Genomic DNA, 22,116 nt, shown 5'->3' with positions numbered 1-22,116 from the left:
AAAGCTGTCAGTCGTGAAGTATGCCGCCTGCATACTTTATGGCCGATGGCTTTTCAGTGCTTTAAAAACTTAGCGGCGTAGTGTTTTGCTGCCCTATCCCCTTCCCGCGTTCTGTCCGTCTCCCAGCGGCTCCTCTCACGACCGCCGCCTGCGTCGGAAGCCTTCTCCGACGCAGGTGCGGCTCACCCTTACCGCGCTATCTGCCTGCCCCGGAAGTGTTATTTTTGGTTGTTTTGTCGCCGACTCGGGCTCGGGGCCTTGCGCTGTTGGAGGAGCGGAGCGGGCTTCTGGAGGCGATCGGCGGCTTGCTGCGGTTGGGAAGACTGACTGCGAGCTCCTCAGTACGTGACTGGAGGTGCACTGGTGCGAGGTGAAGAGCAGATGGTGATGTAAAACGCGCGCATGCGCACTCGTGTTTCCACAACGGATCAGGGAACACGACTTTTGAGTGCGCATGCGTGGCCTAGCATTTTATTATATTAGATTATCAAATTTCTATCTGCGGATAAGGAAAAAAACCTTACATTTCAAAAAACAACACTCCATCAGCCCAAGAATTAGCTGATTACTTCACTGGAAACATTAAAAAATAAGATCAACTCTTCCTCAACAAACTACTAGTAAAAGTTTTATCAACAATGAAGAGATTGCGAACCTTCCTTTTTCCACATGCTCGCGTTTTTCAATTCCTTTACTAGCTGAGATCCAACGTGCAATAATGTCTATGAATCTCAAAGGTTCTCCATCTGATACAATACCCCCTCTGATTCAAAAATGATTTTTTTCTATCTTCGGCAATTACACATTCATGATCTGGTTAAAGCCTGTTTGTCCATGGCTATAGTACCTAAAGCTTGGAAGGAAACCACGGTTTACCCAATTATCAAGGATTTCACATTGAGCTCATCAGATATAACCAATTATCGTCCAATATCCAATATTCAATTTCTGGCCAAACTCACAGAGAAGATAGTCTTCAACCAGATTTCAGAATTTGTAGAACACACAAAGGTACTACACCCTAACCAAACTGGTTTTAGACAGCATCACTTGACCGAGTACTCCCTTATAGGTTTGAAAACTTCCATCCTGTATCACCTGGACCATCACAAGTCGGTTCTTCTAATTTCGTTAGATCTTTCTGCAGCGTGCAATACGATCGATCACAACTTGCTTTTGCAATGTCTACAATCAATTGGCATAACAGAGCAGATTTTGGATTGGTTCACCTCTTATCTTGTTGACTGTTAGTCAAGTTACGTTTAACAAAACATCATCTAAGCAGTTCCAAAATTCTTTTGGGATTACTCAAGGGTCAATTCTTTCCCCTCTGTTATTTAACATCTTTCTTGTACCTCAGTTAAAATTAGGACAATCAATTGGTTTCTCAATTTACACCTATGCCAATGATATTTAATTAGTTCATGTTCTAGACCCTGAAAATCCATCAGAAATACACGAGATCAATTCAAAAATGGAATTAATTAGTAATTGGTTGAGCGAGAACATGTTATCATTGAATGTTGAGAAATCTAAAGCCATGCTTTTTGCAAGCAGAAAGGGAATTCAGCTTTCTTGCCCTATCCAAATCAAATCTACCCCATTAAAAATACTCACATCAATAAAATTACTGGGAGTTATATTCGACACGAGCTTTTCGTACCACAAACAAATTAGTGCAGTTGTTAAGAAATGTTTCTATAGATTTAGAATGATCTGTTCACTGTCAAAAATTCTACACTCTACAGTGATTAATATCCTAATCCACTCACTTGTAATTTCCAGTCTTGATTACTGCAATGCTCTCTACAAGGGCTTTACACAAAAAGAGTTACGTCGCCTCCAAATCATCCAAAACACTTCAATAAAGATCATCACCAACTCAAAAAAATACGATCATGTTAACCCCTTGCTGAAAAAAGCACACCGGTTGCCAACTGGACATTATTTATTTTAACATATAAATTCTTCTTTTAACATTTAAAACGTGTACTGTAAATTGTCCCAAATACATAAATAGCCTCTTGATCCCCCTACAATCCTTCAAGAGTGCTACGTTCAGCTTCAAATCACCTTCTCTCCGTTCCCTCACTTAACCATATATATATACAGTACATCTATCTTTTCAGTCACTGCTTTGGAATGTTGCTCCCTTGGATCTAAGAGAAGACTCATCGCTGGATCGGTTTAAATCTAAATTAAAAGCTTTTTTATTCAGAGATGCATTTAGTGTTTGAGTCCTTTTTAGGATGTCGTATGATTTGCTACTTTTAGCCTTTTTTTCTTTAGCTGAACTATGGATTCTAACACTCCCCTTCCATTTGTTTTTCCCGTTTATGTTACTTTACTATTTTTACATTGTAGTTCTTCCTTTTTTATCCTATTGTATCTGTAAGTCTCTAGTCAATTGTGAGTCTTTAAGTGTTGATCTTTGTAAAAATACATAAATCTAAACTTGTTTTTTATTGTACACTGCCTTGAAACTTTGTCTAGGGCTAGGCGATTAATCAAATTTTTAATAAAACTTGGAAACATTCCATGCTACCAATCCTAGGGCAAGCAGTGGCTTCCCCAATGTCTCTCTCAATAGCAGACTATTGACATTTCCTCCAGGAACTTGTCCAAATATTTTTTAAGCTTACTGACCCTTTCAACGAATCTCTAGAGTCAGGAGTGGTACTGCGGGACTGGAGAAGGGCGGATGTGGTCCCTCTCCACAAAAGTGGAAGTAAGGAAGAAGTAGGGAATTACAGGCCGGTAAGTCTGACTTCTGTGGTAAGCAAATTAATGGAAACACCTTTAAAACAGAGAATGGTTAAGTTTCTGGAATCCTGTGGATGGATTCACTAGAGATAGGTCTTGTCAGATCAATTTCTTTGACTGGGTGACCAGAGAATTGGATAGAGGATGTGGTGTATTTAGATTTTAGCAAAGCCTTTAACAGTGTTCCACACAGACGTCTTATAAATAAACTGAGTGCCCTTGGGATGGGTCCCAAAGTGACTGGCTGGGTCAAGAACTGGTGGAGTGAAGGCGACAGAGGGTAGTGATCAGTAGAGATCGCTCTGAGGAAAGGGATGTTACCAGTGGTGTGCTTCAAGGTTCTGTTTTTGGAACTGTTCTTTTTAACATTTTTATAAATGATATTGCTGGAGGGTTGTTGGGTAAGATTTGCCTCTTTGCGGATATCAAAATCTGCAATAGAATACACACACCAGATGGTGTGAATAACATGAAGAAAGACCTGGCGAAGCTTGAAGAATGGTCTGAAATTTGGCAGCTAAAATTTAATGCTAAGAAACGCATTTGAGCTGCAAAAACCTGAGGGAACGGTACAGTTTAAGGGGTGAAGAACTTATGTGCACGACGGAAGAGCGGGACTTGGGTGTGATTGTATGTGATGATCTTAAGGTGGCCAAACAGGCTGAAAAAGTGATGGCGAAAGCTAGAAGGATGCTAGGTTGCATAGGGAGAGGTATGGCCAGTAGGAAAAAGACTCTGGTGAGACTCTGTATAAGACCTCATTTAGAATATTGTGCACAATTCTGGAGGCCGCACCTTCAAAAAGATATAAAAAGGTCCAGAGGAAGACTACTAAAATGGTGTGTGGTGTTCATGATAAGGCGTATGGGGGGACAGACTTAAAGATCTCAACTGTATACTTTGGAGGAAAGGCGGGAGAGGGGAGATATGATAGATATGTTTAAATACCTACGTAATATATATGTGCATGAGTCATAGTAACATAGTAGATGACGGCAGATAAAGACCTGAATGGTCCATCCAGTCTGCCCAACCTAATTCAATTAAAATATATTTTTTTTTTTTTGTAATTTTTCTTCTTAGCTATTTCTGGGCAAGAATCCAAAGCTTTACCCGGTACTGTGCTTGGGTTCCAACTGCCGAAATCTCTGTTAAGACTTACTCCAGCCCATCTACACCCTCCCAGCCATTGAAGCCCTCCCCTGCCCATCCTCCACCAAACGGCCATACATAGACACAGACCGTGCAAGTCTGCCCAGTAACTGGCCTAGTTCAATATTTTATATTATTTTCTGATTCTAAATCTTCTGTGTTCATCCCACGCTTCTTTGAACTCAGTCACAGTTTTACTCTCCACCACCTCTCTCGGGAGCGCATTCCAGGCATCCACTACCCTCTCCGTAAAGTAGAATTTCCTAACATTGCCCCTGAATCTACCACCCCTCAACCTCAAATTATGTCCTCTGGTTTTACCATTTTCCTTTCTCTGGAAAAGATTTTGTTCTACGTTAATACCCTTCAAGTATTTGCAGTGGTGTACCGTCAAGCCGTTTTTGCGTGATCGCGGCACATACATACACATACATCCGATTTTATATATATAGATTGGTTTTAAAAGTGTTTCCCTGTAGCTTCATTGAATGTCCTCTAGTCTTTGCAATTTTTGAAGGAGTAAAAAGTTGATTCATTTGTACCAGTTCTGCTCCACTCAGGATTTTGTAGACTTCAATCATGTCTCCCCTCCGCTGCTTCTTTTCCAAACTGAAGAGCCCTAACCTCCTTTAGTCTTTCTTCATACGAGACCTCTTTATCGTTCTAGACTTCTAGTCACTTTTCTTTGAGCCTTTTCTAATTCCGCTATATCTTTTTGAGATGAGATGACCAGAACTGAATGCAATACTCAAGGTAAGGATGCACCATGGAGTGATACAGAGGCATTATGATATTATTAGTCTTATTTACCATTACTTTTCTAACAATTCCTACCATTCCGTTTGCTTTTAGGGTTGCAGCTGTACATTGTATGGAAGATTTCAGCATATTGTCTATGATGACACCTAGATCTTTTTCTTAGGTGCAGACTCTTAAGGTGGACCCTAGCATCTAGTAACTATAATCTGGCTTATTCTTCCCAACGTGTATCACTTTGCATTTGTCCACATTACAGTGGTGCCTCGCATAACGAACGCCTCGCACAGCGAACGCTGCGCACAACGAACTTCATGTCTTGCTTCCCACAACGAACTTCGTTTCACACAACGAAGTCGCCCGAGCTGCATCCTTCCGCGCAGGCACTGCGCTTAACTGCCCTCTCTCCGCCTGGCTCCCTGTGCAGTGGCGGACCGTCGGCTCGCAGGGGCCCGGCGCCTACTGCTGATGCGTTGGGGGGGGGGGGGCGGAGCTACTCTCGCCGCTTCCCCGATGCTAGAAAAATAACAGCTTTGTTCTCTCCCACCATTGGCATTCTGTTTACATATTGAAAGAAACAGGAAAAAAAAAGCTTATCCATTAAGACCATTTTGTAATAAGTATAAACTAGTATTATAGACAGAATGATCTGCCCAAGGAAATGGACAACATTTTCAACCATGCAGGCATTTAAAAAATGAACAGTTAAGTCCCAGTTTTTGCCGCTGAGACTCTGCCCTCTCTCACTGTAAAATTAGACTCTACTTAGTCTGTCTTTAAATTTAAAAAAATGTGTGTTGTTTTAAAAAACAATTGTGTTTTTAGATGTATCTAAATAAAAATAATAACAAAAAATTTATCTTTTTTTATGTCATCTTAGCATATTTTATGCTACAGAACGAATTATTTTTTTTTACATGTATTGTTATGGGAAAACGCGTTTCACATAACGAACTTTTTGCATAACAAACTTGCTCCTGGAACCAATTAAGTTCGTTGTGTGAGGCACCACTGTATATTTCATCTGCCATTCGGATGCCCAGTCTCCCAATTTCCTAAGGTCTGTCTTCCTGCAACTTTTCAGTCTGCATGCATTTTAACAACTTTAAATTTGCAAACACTAAACTGTTCAGTCACATTACTTGTTGCTCCAATTTCAAGATCATTTATAAATTTGTTAAATAGCACCTGTCCTTGGTACAGATCGCTGCAGCACTGCACTATTCAACCTCCTCTGTTGAGAAAAATGGCCCTTTAACCCTACCCTGTTTTAGATCCAATAACCCATTCTTAAGGCATAACAGAATATTGGCTCCTATCCATAATTTTAGTTTTCTCAGGAGTCTCTCATAAGCAACTTTGTCGATAGCTCTCTGAAAGTCTAGATCCATTAGGAGGCTCATTTTTGAAAAAGAAAAATGTCCAAAAGACGTCATAAAGTGGCACTTGGACATTTGAAATCACCAAAACATACAAATTGCCATTTTTGAAACCTACTTCCTAGAGATGTTTTTCTATACAGTTGCTCTGCAGTGTACCTACATTTCATGGGGGCATGTTGGAGGTGTATTTTTGGTGGGATTAGGGCGGGTTTAGGACTTGGACATCTTGATGCGATAATCAAACATTTTACAAAATGTCCAAGGCACCATTTAGACATTTGAGGCTAGACCTGCTTTAAAAACAAGTAAGTGCTAAAAAGGTACCCAAACTGACCATATAGGCATGGTTAAGAACATAAGAAGTTGCTTCCGCTGAGGCAGACCAGAGGTCCATCTCGCCCAGCGGTCCACTCCCGCGGCAGCCCATCAGGCCCATTGCCTGAGCAATGGTCCCAGACTATCCCTATAACCTACCGCTACTCCTATCTGTACCCCTCAATTCCTTTATCCTCTAAGAACCTATCCAAACCTTCTTTGAAGCCTTGTAACGTGCTCCGGCCTATCACAGCCTCCGGAAGCCCGTTCCATGTGTCCACCACCCTCTGAGTGAAAAAGAACTTTCTGGCATTTGTTTTAAACCTGTTCCTCCACATTCCCCCAGTGGTCATTGACCCCCTACAACTCCCCAAAGATGTGAAACAGTACATACCTCTCTCTATGACAGCAAGAAGATATCTGGAGTAACCTGGTAGTCAGTGCAATGGACCACGGAGAAGAGGATCCAGACCCATATTACACTCTAACTAGTACACTTTTGATGGAAAGTGTGTGCCCACCAAAACCCTTCTGTACTGACATACTGTATAAGTGACACCTGCAGCCAGGGCTATTAGGATGGTAGACACGTGGTACAGTAGGTTTTGGGAGGCTCCCCATGCAATGTAAGGGGGTTATGGCAAGATGTGTACGTGGAATCCTTTATATGAAGTTAACTGCTAGGAAGCCCCACTGCTCTGCTGGTATGTCTGTTTGGCCAGTCTACAGAAAATGCTGGCCCCCTCCTAATCCCAGTGGCTCATTTTGCATTTGGACATTTTGTTTTTCAAAAATGGCCAGAAAAAATAGTTTCACTAAAGGCAAACATGCCTAGAAATGGTCATTAACCCCTCCCACCCCCCAAGATAGATATTTTATGGTTTTGAAAATGGTCAGAACCTTGAAGCTACCATTCAGAGTTTATAGGGTCCCGGCTGAATATTGGACTGGGACCACAGAACTTTTTTTTTTTTTTAAGCAAAAGAAGAGTCCCAGAGCCATTGTTCCCCCTTCTACCCCTCTCCCAAATCAGGTTCCCTCTTTCCCTCCCCCATCCTACTTGCACCCTTGGTGGTCCAGCAGCCTCATTGAGGGCAGGAGTGCTATCTCCTCACCCCTGCTCCATTGTGCTTAAAGATAGGTGCATAAATACAGTATTCTATACTGGCAGGTGTGTGTATGTAATTACTGTTGTAGAATTCGCACTTAAACGCGCATCATCCCGGCACATACATTTTGGCAACCTTTTGAAAATTTACTTCAAACTATAATAAATATAAGTACTTATATTGGTGGGGCATACAGTGATCAATGCATGCTGTCACACATGTTCATGCATATATGTAATATATGTATCGATGTCACAAATACAAAATGCTCACAAAATGGGCACAATTATTCACTTCCCTAACTTCAAGTTCAAGTTCATTTATTCTTGATGAATCGCCTATTTAAATTACTAGGCGATGTACAATAATAATAACATATATTAATAAATTAAACAAGTGCAATGTTAATGTTGACATAAAAACAAATTTGTTGTTAGTTAAAATTTAACACACTTAACAAACTGAGTGTAGACATAAGTTTAAAATAATTTTGTGGGTAAGACATACAAGACATGTGTGGTTAGGAGGGGGAATAGTTACAATTTTTGATAGAAGAGAAAACATAAAAGGGAAGAACAAAAAAAGGGGGGTTATAATAACTGTTTAAAAAAAAAAACAAAAAAAACAAGAAAAAAAAAAAACCGGGTAACGGTTAAAAAATAATCGATTTTTTCACTGTCCTAAGATCCATACGCATCTTTAAAGAGAAAGGTTTTTAACGTTTTTTTAAACAGTGTTAGGTCTTTAAGTTCTCTAATGTATTGTGGTAAAAGATTCCATGATTGTGGGGCCATAACTGAGAACATGTCGTGTCTTCTAGTTCCTATCATTTTAATTGAAGGCACGGAGTTGCTGCCACCCTCCTCCTGGTCAGACTGTTCCTGCCAAGGGAACACAAAGTGTTTCCTGTGCCCGTCCTTAGGAGGGATTATGCTAGACTGAGGTAGGGACTAGGAGAGGCTGAGGATCTGATTTAACAGGCAAGCATCAGTGGCCAGAGAGGTAAGTTTGCAACAGAGGGGCAGAACTGGGAGGAGAACGCTAGATAGGATATGTAAGGGAAATAGATATGTCTGAATCTGAAGCCATCCAAACAATTGGCTCATATGGACTTGATTGTCAGACATCACCAGCATATACTCAGAGCAGGGTAGTATTGGGACTGGGAAAGGGTAGACCGAGGACTAATAAAACAGAGTACATATGAGCTGGCAACATTCAGAAGGGCACATCCTTACCTCACCTGCCCCAAAATGAGTCCTCGCATGCAATCATGCGGCACAGTTTGACAATCACTTACAAACTGTATAAAGATACCCTGGCTACTTCATAGAGAGAGGGTGAAGGGGCTGTAGATGGGAATGGCTCAGGTCAAAAAAGAATTTCTGCCATGTATTCACTATTTCTAGGAGAGAAATATTTGGCACGACTTTATGTACCACCCATGTGTGCAATGTTTATAAAATAGGTCTTGCATACTTGGATTGCTGGTTCTGTCCAGCACGTGCCAATATCTTCAGTAGCATGTACTTTGTACGTGGACAGTCAAAGGGGCAGGGCACAAACAGGGTCAGCTTAAGGCATGCATCCTGAGCATTGCTACCGTAAGTGGTTGTAACACTTATGCGTATACAGACCTGATTATATTAGCATTCTACAGTCTAAGGCTAGTTTTATACTTGAGAATTTTTAGATAAATATAAACCATCTGATTTTGTATTGTCCTTTTGAAAACTATGTATGTATTTTGTGAACCGCTTAGGTTTATGTCCCTTTAAAGAATTGTCCTCGTTGTGCTGAGATTCAGTAGCTATATTGTCCTAGAGAAAAGGCTTTGTTGAAGGTTGTGATACTTTTCATTACACTTATGCGTATGTTAGTCCCTGAAAACACAAACTTAAGAACAGCCAGGCTGAAGACCGTTCTGCGCCCACTTATTACTTACTGTGGGCTTGCCAACAGTTGCTGAATTCTAAACCATGGTATGTAAAAGATGGTGGGTACCTAGGCAGGAAAAGAGTACAGTCATCATTTTTATAGGTTTATTAATAAATTTTTAAACATTAGCACACAGCTTTCAAAGTTTCCTGTTCTGGAACACACCAGCACTATCACAACTTCTGTGGGATGTTAACCACACATGGCAAGCTTTTGTGTTTCAAGCAGATAGATGAAAATTACCCTCCCCCCCAAAAAAAAACAAAAACAAAAACAAAACCCAACCTCTAAAAACAACCTCCTAACCTTCCAAAAGCTGCATGCATTCAGACCAGCAAAAGTTTTAACCAACATTTTTCCAACATCATGTGACAAGATTTCTCTGCGTAGTTCTCTTTGAAAGATATGCTTTGTCCTAGACCCTAAAAAGGTTCTCAGATATGCTTGCCAGCATAAGAAAGTAAGAAAAAAAATATATATTGGATGAAGGACTTTGGCTCTCTTGTCGGCATGTTGACCCACATTTCTTGATGTTCAAAGACTGTCCAAAGATTCCACAGTGATTTCATTGTCTTAATGGAATTGTTTTCTCCTGTAAGTTAGTGATTTAATTCCTCCTTCATAAATCTTGCTTAATTCATTCCACTGTCAAGAATCTCTTCTTAATGGAGCAGTCCTCTGTAAGTCAAGGATAGAGAATGAAATAGTAAACGATATCTTTGCCAGTATGGGCTTGGGGATTTTCATAAACATGAAGCTATACACAGAATTGCAATTCTATAGGTAAAGGATGATGTATTATAAAAGCTTCAATGCATTACCTAACACAGTGTATCTCAAACTGTGTGCCTCTTGAGATTCTAAGTGTGCCGCGGCACACCGAGGAGGAAGAGAGGCACCTGCCAGCTGACTTCCCTACACGGAACAGCGCCAGCGCTGCCCGATTTGCCGAAGGCCTGCATGTTTCCCCCTTCTCTCTAGCATCCTCCGGCTTCCCCCCCTGGCCTCCCAGTCTCACCTTTAAAGCTAATTACAGCAGCCTGCAGAGGATCGCTGGTAGGTAAAATGATTTTATTTTCAATAGTGATTGAAATGGGTCAGTTTTGACAATTGATATCTGCTGTGCATATTGTGTATATATGAAAAATGAATGGAAAAATTTGCATTACAATTAGTAAAGGGGATGGAATCTGGGGCAGAGCTTGGATGGGCCTAGGGAGGTCTGTGGTTGGGGTACTCAGTTGATATTTGATAGACTTAGGGGGTACTTAGCTTGAAGTAGTTGAGAAACACTGCTTTAGGCAATCAGCTGGCGCCAGTGCCTCTCCTCTCCGGCCCTCTTCCCTGCTTGCACCCCCTACTGGCGTCTCAGGGCCCATCATCGATGTGATGATGTCAGGCATATGTGTTAAGTTATCACGATGATGGCTACGTATTTCTGGGTGCCTCAAGCCGTGGCCACTACCTTTAGTACGCCCTCAGCTCGAGAAAGTTTGAGAGACACTGACTTAACACAAGGACTGTGCAAAATTATGTAAACATCATGTGAAATATTCCTAGCATGAAGCTGAATTTCAAAAAAACTGGACTTATATCATTTATTCATCCAATTTGCCCCAAAAACTACTGAACACAGACTCGCTGCTTAAAATCTCAGTGACAGCATAGGTGACTGGATACACACCTCAGTGTTATGACTGAAATTTTGCTTAAACAGCATAGATATGCAAGCCAAACATCAGTAGCACAATACTATTCATGCTGGCTCTGCTAGGAGGAGCACTTCAGAACAGCAATATCAGCATTTGGACATTCAAAAAGACAGGTTGTCCAATCGGTCAAAACAGGGGTTTAGCTGTATATAAAACCAGATTAGGCCTTTTGACTGCCTCTGTGTGCCCAGAGCAAAAAGGAGCATTTTTGGAGTAGTGGGTAGGGCAGGATGTGGGCCAACCTAGACTTACAGGGAGGCTGTAGAAAATCACCAGCAACAGTGGAACTGTCGAGATACACCTACAGAGAGTGTGGACCCAACGGACAACCACCAGGAAGACATGGGTGACACAGCAGCGAGATCTGGAAACAGCGGAGGGAACCCACAAGAGATGAGTCTGGTGCAAGCCAATGCCAGCATGAGAGAAAATGGATGGGAACGAAGGACACAGATCTAAGGCTGGAGAGATGGACATACACCAGGGACACGGACCTGCGGCTAGAGAATCAAGAGAAGATAGAAAGGACAGCAATCGTCGTAGGGGACTCCCATCATCAGACCAGTCGACTGTACACATAGCAGGAGGAAGGTTGGATCGGCTGGTGACCTGCCTACCGGGAGTCAAGGTAGAAGACATAGTGAGCTACATCGACAGGATCATCAACAGTGTGGAAAAAGAAGATACGGTGGTGGTGATCATGTGGGGACGAACAACGTGAGCAGCAGGAACTACAACAGGGAAGTACTGAAGGACCAGTTCCGGATGCTAGGAAGGAAGCTGAAGACCAGAACACAGAGGATAGCATCCTCGGAGATCCTGCCGGTACCCAGGGCCGACGAGAAGAGGCAGATAGAGCTGCAAGCAGTCAACGCGTGGATGCGGCGCTGGTGTGAGGAAGAAGGATTCCACTTCATGCGCAACTGGATGACGTTCTGGGGGAAGAGCAAGCGATATAGGAAGGATAGACTCCACCTCAGCAGAGACGGAACGAGGCTTCTGGCAAGCAACATCAAGAGGGAAGTTGAGAAGTTTTTAAACTAGGAAGAAGGGGAAAGCCGACAGTCGACCAAGAGAGAGAGTCGATGGTTCGGGAACCGGTATTCCCAGAGGACACCATGCAGGATGATAGAGGGGAAGACTCACCAGAGGATACTGTGCAGGAAGATATAGGGGAAGACCCACCGGATCACAAGCAAGACAGATTGAAAGGGACACAAGAGGGAAGAAAATGCAAGAAAGGAACAGGTCGTAAACTCAAGTGTATGTACACGAACGCAAGGAGCCTAAGGAATAAGATGGGTGAATTAGAAGCTATGGCACAAAAAGATAACGTTGACGTCATCGGCATCACGGAAACATGGTGGACTGAAGAAAACGTCTGGGACACTGTACTACCGGGATACAAACTATACCGCAGAGACAGAGTGGCTCAAAAAGGTGGGGGCATTGCCATATACGTCAAAGAGGGAATTGAATCTACTGGAGAGAACACACCACAACTGACGGATAAGTTAGAGTCTCTATGGGTCAAAATTCTGGGAACAAATGGACTGGAAATGAAGATTGGCATCGACTACCAACCCCCAGGGCAGTCCGAAGAAATTGATGGAGAAATGACTAACGAGATTAAATGCAACTGCAAGGGAGGCAATGCAATTATCATGGGTGGCTTCAACTATCCGGGGATAGACTGGAACCTAGGCATCTCCAGCTACGCTAGGGAGACCAAGTTTCTGGATGCTGTAGGCGATTTCTTCCTGGAACAACTTGTAAAAGAAAATACAAGAGGAACAAGCAAATTATTAAGGCTTCTCAGCAGCATAGCCAGAAAGCAATTTTTGAATGGACCAACAGTTATGATGGGTGGGCATGCATGTCTTCTTCTCTCCCTACCCCCACCAAACTTAATTTAAAAAAAAAAAAAAAAAATACCATATATACTTGAATATAAATTTTTTCCCCTCAAAAAAGGAGAAAAAAGGTTGACTTGAATATAGTAACACAGCAAATGATGGCAGATAAATCCAGTCTGCCCAGCAGTCTCATACTCATCATCTAATAATTATTCATCTTACTTGTTAAGTTCCCCCCCCCCAAAAAAAAAAAAAATAACCCCCCCCAAAAAACCACACACACAATAAGCACTCGGATATAATGAACATGGTATAAAATAAGCATATTTATTCCTGATCTGTCTTGCTACATACAGGACACAGACCTTAGACATCTGTACAACCTCGGCCACATTGCCCCAGTGCTTTTCCAGGGATGGAGGAGGGTGGCTTTATTTCTCTTCCATCTCCCACCTTGTGCATCTTTTTTTCCTACAGCATAAGGCCTACCACTTCCCTTTTATATAACTATCACTGGCTTCCTGTGCTTTCCCCCCCCCAGTCTTCACAGTCTCTTGCTTCCATTTACCCTGGAAACATGTAAGGGGCAAACTCACTCATACAGGCAGGATAATTGGAGCTTTTAAACTCAGAAAAGTGTCCAGATATATTAACCATCCTTCTAGCTGTTGGACACAAATGTAAAAATCTGTATAAAATACAGTTGTGCTCAGGAGGACTCAAGAGGGTAGGACAAAAAAGAAAACCGGTAACATTTATAATTTTAGAATTCCTAATTATGATTATATTTTGAGGAAGAATAAACTATCCCCTCCTCCTTTTATGAAGCCACGTTAGGCTTTTTTTTTATCACCGGCTGTGGCAGTATAAGCTCCGACACTCAAGAGAATTCCTACGAGTGTCGAAGTTAATACCGCCATAGCCATTGATAAAACGACCTAACGCAGCTTCATGAAAGGGAACCTATATTTTCTGAAAATATAAGTTTCTAAGTTAACAGTGTCAAAATATTTTAACAAAGCACCAGGCCTTTACTAATAAGATTTTCTAGTTTTGTAGAAGGAGCTTTATGTAGACAACAAAGCCTTAATTTCTATAACCACAGTGTTCAAAAAGCAAATACAATAACTCAGGGAAATTAAACCTGCTCTTTCCAAGAATTCCTTTTTATATATTGAGATTTATTTTTTCAGTCACTGCACCCCAGACTTGGAATTCTCTACCGAGCTATCTAAGGGAAGAAATTAATTTAGATAAATTTAAAAGTAAACTAAAAACTTTCCTTTTTAATAACGCCTTCATAAACTAACTAGCCTCTAAGTGATCTTTTAACAATCATGAGATTATTTCAAAGTTATTCTTTCAAGTCTCACTTTCAATTTTTATCTTCTTTTCAAATTTTATCTTATTAAAATTATTATCTTTACCCTCCCCTTATGTGCCTTCCCTATATGTTTATTTATCTTTTATTTAAATTGTAACTTCTTCCCTACATTTTCCTCTTGTTCCTAGTTTTGTCAAATTTGTCATTACCCTTGTTTGTATTATCTTTTATGATTTTATTTTTATATTGTAATTTTATCATTATGTACATCGCTCCGAATTTAGATGAAGCGATTAATCAAATCTGTATTAAACTTGAAACTTGATTTATTTTAATTCCTCCACTAAATGACAATGATTTTGCTTTCGGAAGTTATACACACATTAATGAACATGTACTATATCAGTATGTATATAACTCTCTGCTGCCCCCTGTGGAGTAGAATCCAGACTAGATTTAACATGAACCAAAAATCACTTGCACAATTTGGTGAAACAGAGGTAGAATCATGTTCAACACAAGCCTCGTCTACTTTCTACTGTCTTTCATTTCACTCTTGTGCTGTTGTTACGTTACTAGAATCACTGCACACAAGATATCCCCTAATCTTTTGCACTTTGGGATCCTTTTGTTAAGGTGCACTGATTTAATGCGCGTTAAATGCTAAGACATCCTATGAGCATCTTAGCAATTAGCTAAATCAGTTAGCGAACTTTTAATAAAAAGGATCCCTTTACAAACTTGCCCTTCTTCCAGGATGACTCATGCATTTGCCCTCCATGTATGCTCTCTTGCCTCACCGGCATCGACACTTACCCATTTGGTGTCAAAGAAAATCTGCCGCCGCCAATGCTGTATGCTGCTTCAGTGCAGGGCTTTGAGCTTCTGTGCATGCTCAAGGTCTGCCGGTTCCATCCTTCTCTGAGAACCTCAGAGGGGGCAGGAGCTGGCAGGCCTTGAGCATGCTCAGATGCTATGCTGAATCAGCATACAGCACTGGCACAACAGCTTCTGTTCAACACCGAACGGGTAAGTGTGATGTTGGCAGGGCACGGAGAGTGTATGGAGGGCAAAGTAACAGGTCATGGGAGGATAGTGGTGCCAGTGGCCATTGCTGGGGGGGGGAGGCGGCAGCAGTGTGTGTGTGTGTGTGACTACAGCGCTGTTGGTCATTGGGGATTAAAGGAAGACAGTATCCCCAGTGATCATGTGGTGGCTCCAATATAAACCGAGATCCTAATTTTTGGGCCATACCTTAGCAAGTGGAAATTCCTAAGTCCCACTAGCTGAAGATATACAGAGTCTGCTGCCCCCATTCAGATAAGTATAGCAGTCAGCAGCAGCATTATGGGCTGCTGAGGCTGGCACTGCAATCATGCTTAATACTTACACATGAGCATGCCCAAGGTACCAATGTCAGCAGCTCGGCATGCTGCCACTCGGGGACAGCTGATGAGGTTGTGTCACCCTGGAACAATTTTTGTTTTTGTGTCCCCTGCCACACCCCCACCTCCCATTTCCCCTGCCTGCCTTAGATTGGCCGGTGACTGGCAGTGACTGGCTATGTTTTGCAACACAACCGATTTTCAGTGACTCACTAGCTAAGGCGCAGGCCAGATAGATCCACATTAAAAGCAGGCCTACCTTTGGCAGCCAATGAATATTAGCTTAGCTGGCAAAGTCCACAGCACCAAAATTTAACCCAGAATTTCAATGCAGGTGGGTGAATATAGCCCCAGTATTAATTATCTGGGATCACTGCCAACCATGGGAGATAACCAGGCTGCCTTCTGCTTTCTGCATCGGTCCCACAGTCATTGGCTAACATACCCTGGCATTCTGGTTTTTAGGATATCCATTGTGAATGTACATAAAATGTTTGCATAATGCTTGCAAACCTCTCCTGTATTCACTGGATAGCCAGTAAACTGGATAGGCCGGTTTTCTTTCTTTCTTTTTTTACTGCTTTCCATCTCTTTCTCTTACTCAGGCCCTCCCATTCTGCTTCTCTTATTTCCCAATCTTTCACTCCCCCACCTCATTCCACCGTTCCCAGCATCTTCTCCCTCCACCCTTGTGCTTCCTCTTTCTCCCCTCCCTGATAGTCTCCTATCTCACTGTTCCTTTCACTCCATTCCCCCAGCTTCTTCCTGTTCATTTTCTCTTCCCTCCTACCTCCCTTCTTCCATGATCCAGAATTTCTCTCTCTTTTCTCTGGGTCCAACATTTTCTTTTTACCTTTCCCCTCCTATGCATCTCTTCCATTGACCACCATCTCTCTCATCCTGGGTTCACCATCTTTTCCCCTGTCCCCTCCACAGCTATATGCAGCACCTCTCCCTCTCTCCCATTGTCCACACCCTCTCTCTCTCTTTTCCTCTGCCTTGCATCCTAGGTCTAACATCTTTCCTCCCCCCCTTACAGCATCTCTCCTTCTACTGCCATGCTCAACATTTCTCCCTCTCTTGCTCCTCCCTATGTCCAACAAGTTTCTCCCCCATTGTCCAGTCTTCCCTTAGCACCCCCACCCACGACACATACCTAACAGCTGGCATGGGAGGAAGGTTCACAGCCTTGCATCTCCATCTCATGACAAGAAATTTTTCTTCAAAAGAGCAGTGGTAGCAATGCCTGTGCCTGACCCCCGACACCTTCCGTTCGCTGCATCTTGCCCAGGTGGAAATAGGAAGTTGTGTCAGAGAGAGGTGGAACGCAGCAGATGGAAGGTGTTGGGGTCAGTTGCGGGCAGCAAATAGGAATCGCCGCTATTGCTCTTTTGAAGAAAAATTTCTTATTAAGAGGGAGAAAAGGAGATGCAAGGCCGTGGACCTTTCATGGGCAGCGAAAAGTAAGTAACCTTGGCTTAACCTACAGGGCCGGTGAGTCAACGGCTCCAGCATTTGGTGTCCTTTATTACTGGTGCCCTGGGCCAGAGCCTCACCTAGTTCATAGGTTAAGCTAGCCCTGCTGCCATGCTTTTCAGATGGGGGCAGTGGTTCCTGATGTCTTCAACTGGCAGAGCTGCCTTAAGGCATGAGCCAGGTGAGGCACTGGCCAAAGCCTTTCTCTTTTTAACTTGAACAAAATGTTTTGATTTTGTGATGCAAATTCGCTGTGTTGTACAGTTTTATTTATTATTGTAAACTGGATCAAGCTGTGAGGTATTGCGATGTATTAATGCATTTATTGTTATTATCGCTAGCTGTGGTGGTAAAAGTTCTGACACTCATAGGTATTCTATGAGCGTCGGGGCTTTTACCGCTGCAGCTGATATTTAAAAAAAAAAAAATGCTTATGCGGCTTCATAAAAGGGGGAAGTGATCTAGAATTTGTGTTAAAAGTGGAAATAGACTCAGGTTCTTTTAAACTGTGTGCGGTAAGCACTAGTGTGCACTTACTACACATTATAAAGCCTTACCACGATTAAAAAAGCTTTTTGTGCACTAAAAATATTTTGATTTTCCTCAGCGGGGGCATGACAGCCTTAATCAGCATGCGAGGCATTGCCACAGGCCCATTAGTGCAGGGGTCTTTACAGCCTACAAAATAGGTGACAGTATGGGCTTATGTGGTAAGTTTTTATAATGGCCGGGTACCAATGGCAAAATTAGCTGGTGGCCAAATAAGAAAAACTTGCCATTGTCCGGCCACTGCACAAATGGCCTTAGTGCATGGGAAAGACTTACATGAGGGCAGTGGCATAGTAAGGGGGGGGCAGTCTGCCCCAGGTGCCATCTTGGTGGGGGCACCGGCACCTCTTTGCCCCCCCCCCATGCCATGCCCTTCCTTCCCTTTAAAATATTTGCCAGTGCAACTACTCTAGCCTGCTGCTCATGCCAGCTTGGCTCCTTCTGAAATCACTTCAGGGTCGTGGGGCCAGGAAGTGATGTTGGAGGGAAAGCCAGTGTGAGCAAAAGGCTGGAGAAGCTGCTGGCACTGGCAAAGATTTAAAAAGATATTGGGGTGGGAAGAGAGGGCGCGAGTGTGGTGTGGGGGTGGAGAGGAGGGTGCCACGCCCTGGGCATCTGCTACCCTCACTATGCCAGTATGAGGGGGGACACAGGCTACTTTTTGCTGTGGCTTTAGCAAAAAGGGTTCCTATAAAAGGGATAAATTGATATTCATTAGGGTTCCCTTATGGCTCCAGAAAAAGGCTCCAGTAGTACGTTGGTTATTTAAGTAATTTAATAAAATGTATTAGTATTTGAAGATACCACTGTTATAGTCACATACTTAGGGCTCCTTTTACAAAGCTGCGATAGTGTTTTTAGTGCACACTAAACCCGCGCTACGTGGTTAGAACGAATGTCAGCGCAATGCTGGCATTAGCGTCTAGCGCATGTGGCATTTTAGCGCGCACTTAAAACCGCGAGAGCAGCTTTGTAAAAGGAGCCCTTCGTTTTTGTATTTTTTTTTATTTCAATCAACAGTGACCCCCCTCCTGAGCAAGAGTGCGAAACTCGAGTCAGGGTTCTACAAATGGCAACTGGCAACTAATTATTTTAATTAGAGCACAAATAGTGGATGCCTGGAATGCGCTCCCGAGAGAGGTGGTGGAGAGTAAAACTGTGACTGAGTTCAAAGAAGCGTGGGATGAACACAGAGGATTTAGAATCAGAAAATAATATTAAATATTGAACTAGGCCAGTTACTGGGCAGACTTGCACGGTCTGTGTCTGTGTATGGCCGTTTGGTGGAGGATGGGCTGGGGAGGGCTTCAATGGCTGGGAGGGTGTAGATAGGCTGGAGTAAGTCTTAGAGATTTCGGCAGTTGGAACCCAAGCACAGTACAGGGTAAAGCTTTGGATTCTTGCCTAGAAATAGCTAAGAAGAAAAAATTTAAATTGAATCAGGTTGGGCAGACTGGATGAACCATTCGGGTTTTTATCTGCCGTCATCTACTATGCTACTATTATATGCAGAGATCTATGGTCGCCAACAGTAAAATCAATAAGCCACCAACCAACCAACCAACCTAAAAGATAAGTGATTTCTCTTATTTATGTTTAAACTTTCATTTAATAGTGTTGGTGTGGGTACCAGTGAGTGGTGATGGGACAGTAAAGGCGATGATGGTCCCATTGGCAACCACAGTTTGGTGTTATTACTCAACAGTTTGGTTTAAGGGTCTGAGCACTTTACTTATTAAATTATATATTTATGTTTAGAGTTTAATTTAATTTAGGATAAAAGCCAGAGCTGTGATATTGGAAGTGGTTCCAGAAAAAGGAGGTTAGATTGAAGCATCTGGATTTTTACTTCCATTGTGGAAGTAAACCCCGGATGTCTCAATCTGTCCTCCTTTTTATGGACCCATAACCCTATATTCTGAAATCTAAGAACATAAGAATTGCCTCTGTCAGGTCAGACCGGAGGTCCATCGTGCCCGGCAGTCCGCTCAAGCGGCGGCCCCTCAGATCCAGGACCTGATAGTACTCCTACCCTAAAACTCTCATACACTTTTCGCTTCTGTCCTGTAGAGTAACCTTCTATCTATACCCTTCAATCCCCTTCGCTTCCAGGAAGTCATCCAGTCCCTTTTTGAAACCCAGTATTGTACTCTGTCCTATCACCTCATTTGGAAGCGTGTTCCAGGTGTCCACCACCCTCTGAGTGAAGAAAAACTTCCTTGCATTCGTTTTGAATCTGTCCCCTTTCAGTTTTTCTGAATGACCTCTTGTTTTTGTTGTCCCCGCTAGTCTGAAGAATCTGTCCCTCTCCACCTTCTGAAGAATCTGTCCTTCTCCACCTAGTTTGAAGTACCCTTAAATGTGGGATACATTAACCCTGTACACAACTGTCAAAAATGAAATGGTTAATCGGGTGCATTGATCTACATTTTAAAAAGTGAACAAATTATCATTCTTTTTTTTTTTTCGGATGCCTACTACGGATTGCTCAAAGAAAGCACTGAAAAAAAGCAGAAGGCGGCACGAACCCAACACCAGATAGCGCTCTCCTCTTCCGCACGGATCTGCCCTTCTCGCACGCAGCCACTGGGACGCATTGCGCAGGTCCGGGTCCTAGCGCCTGGCTCCTGTAAAATGCAGGCACCTCCTGGCACCCCAACGGCTCCCACTCTAGCGCCCCTTCCGAAGGCAAGTCCCTGGCGAAGTCAAAGCTCCACTTGCGCCGAGCCGCCTCCAGGCTGCCGCGCAGCTGCTGCTGAAAATCCCGTTGGAGCTGCTCGTGGTCCACTGGGCCGAAGAGATTTCTGCGCGCGGACATTGGCGGCCCCAGCGCCCCCCTGCGAGATGAAAGCAAATGGCAGTTAGGTGTGAACAGTCGCCTTTTACCCTTAGAACATACATCACAGATACTTTAATAAAAAAAATCACTGGGAGACATAAAAACGAGCACCCAGGCCGATCTCTCCCGTTTTGCCAAGTTTCCCCCGTTTCATGCCCCCTTTTCTTTTTTTTATATCTTTATTCCTTTTTACATTATGCAAACAAGTGTACAATAAATCAAGTCATACTATACATTTTTCACTTGAAACTCTACAGTCCTCTTATACCATAACTTACCACCCCTCCCTCCCTTTTCTTTTTTTTTATTATTTATTTATGCAATTTTAAATAAACCTACAACATAAAAATGCATTAAGAAATAGAAAGCATATTGCTAATTACAAAACAAACCACTAAATATTATTTCCCATTGAAATTCAAAAAGCAAATATATTCATAGCAACTTTCTCTATAAAGTCCTCAATTAAAGCTGGGGAGAGGATTAGGAAAAAGAGGCACATCTCAGAAAAAGAAAATAACTTAATTAAATCAATAATATCGACAATGACAACGTCCCTCCCTTTTCAAATATTTTTGTAATTACCCATCACAATGTCATAAGACCCTCCCACCCTATACATACTAAAGGGGGATAAATACAATTATTTATTATAGTAATCAATTAATGGTCCCCACACATCTTTAAATTTCTTATAATAACCTCTCTTACTCGCCAATGTTTTTTCCATTTCATACACACGGCACACCGAACTCCACCAGAAACAAATAATTCACATGTCCCCTTTTCTGCTTTCATTAACATACAGACGCCCGAGGGCTGTGCGTTTCACACACCTACATCCGGGGCTTCTAGGGCTGAGAAACTCCACGAGTGCGCCTCCTACAGGATCAAAGGTGTTACGCAAGATCATCGGTCCAGACTTCGCAACGGATTCGGGAGTTCGAAGTACTTATAGGTTTGGAGTTTTTTTTTTTTTGTTTTGTTCGTAATCTAGTTCAGAAACTTTGAACACGGGGGGAATATAATGAATACATTGCATTTGAGCGTTATCGAATACTCTGCATAGCTTCTGGAGCAATTCGCGCTCTCCTCATCGATTGAGAGAAAGGCGGGACCTGCTTCTGGATCATTCTTACCTGGTGCGGCAAGGCTTGTCGCAGAGGCAGCTGCAGTGTTCCTGACCGTCCGAGCCCATGTCCTCTTCCCCCCCCTTCTCGCCAAGCAATGAGCCTCCGTGCTCAGGTGCTGCCTTAAGTCTTCGCCTCCTTTTCGCGGTTGATTTCCCCGCCAGAGACTAGCGCGAAGTCATTAACATTTCAGTTACAAATGCCAATGCTACCCCTCCCTTCCCTTCCCTTCCCCCCGCAGCGCCCAATCATACATTAGTACTCCTAAATATTGGCTTTATTACATTCCCCAGCCTACCCCTTTGGAAATTAAACTCTTTGCTAGACCTTTTCCCTTTCCAAGTTCCCATTTGCTAGATTTCAACTGCTGTAGCATTTTCCTAATAAACCCACAGTTGGGAAGCTGCTTAGATGGAACTGAACCTAAGAC

The 22,116-nt window shown here is 42.7% G+C and overlaps 1 protein-coding gene across 2 annotated transcripts; it reads right to left on the bottom strand.

The window, feature by feature from the left end:
• Window positions 1–9,000: 9,000 nt before the first annotated feature.
• LOC117363998 (cyclin-dependent kinase inhibitor 1B-like) lies at window positions 9,001–21,891 on the bottom strand. 2 transcript variants are annotated; one of them, XM_033952684.1, is made up of 3 exons: window positions 21,393–21,620; window positions 20,246–20,554; window positions 9,001–10,093 (listed from the first exon to the last, which is right to left on the bottom strand). In XM_033952684.1, the coding sequence occupies exons 1-3, from the start codon at window positions 21,467–21,469 to the stop codon at window positions 10,078–10,080; spliced, it is 402 nt and encodes a 133-aa protein (XP_033808575.1). In that variant the 5' UTR covers window positions 21,470–21,620; the 3' UTR covers window positions 9,001–10,077. The 2 variants fall into 2 exon arrangements, with proteins under 2 accessions (XP_033808575.1, XP_033808576.1); XM_033952685.1 differs by lacking the exon at window positions 21,393–21,620 and adding an exon at window positions 21,696–21,891 and having other exon boundaries at window positions 9,026–10,093.
• Window positions 21,892–22,116: the final 225 nt, after the last annotated feature.

This window comes from Geotrypetes seraphini, chromosome 7 (assembly GCF_902459505.1).
Source record: "Geotrypetes seraphini chromosome 7, aGeoSer1.1, whole genome shotgun sequence".
Lineage (NCBI taxonomy): Eukaryota > Metazoa > Chordata > Amphibia > Gymnophiona > Dermophiidae > Geotrypetes > Geotrypetes seraphini.
Note: the sequence above shows the minus strand (reverse complement) of the source record. Positions and strands in the feature narration are given on the sequence as shown.

Coding starts and splice junctions, on each gene's coding strand:
- LOC117363998 (XM_033952684.1), bottom strand. CDS start 21,469: ATGATCTTGCGTAACACCTTTGATCCTGTAGGAGGCGCACTCGTGGAG. Junction 20,555..21,392: donor CCTAGAAGCCCCGGATGTAG/GTGTGTGAAACG, acceptor TTCATCTCGCAG/GGGGGCGCTGGGGCCGCCAA.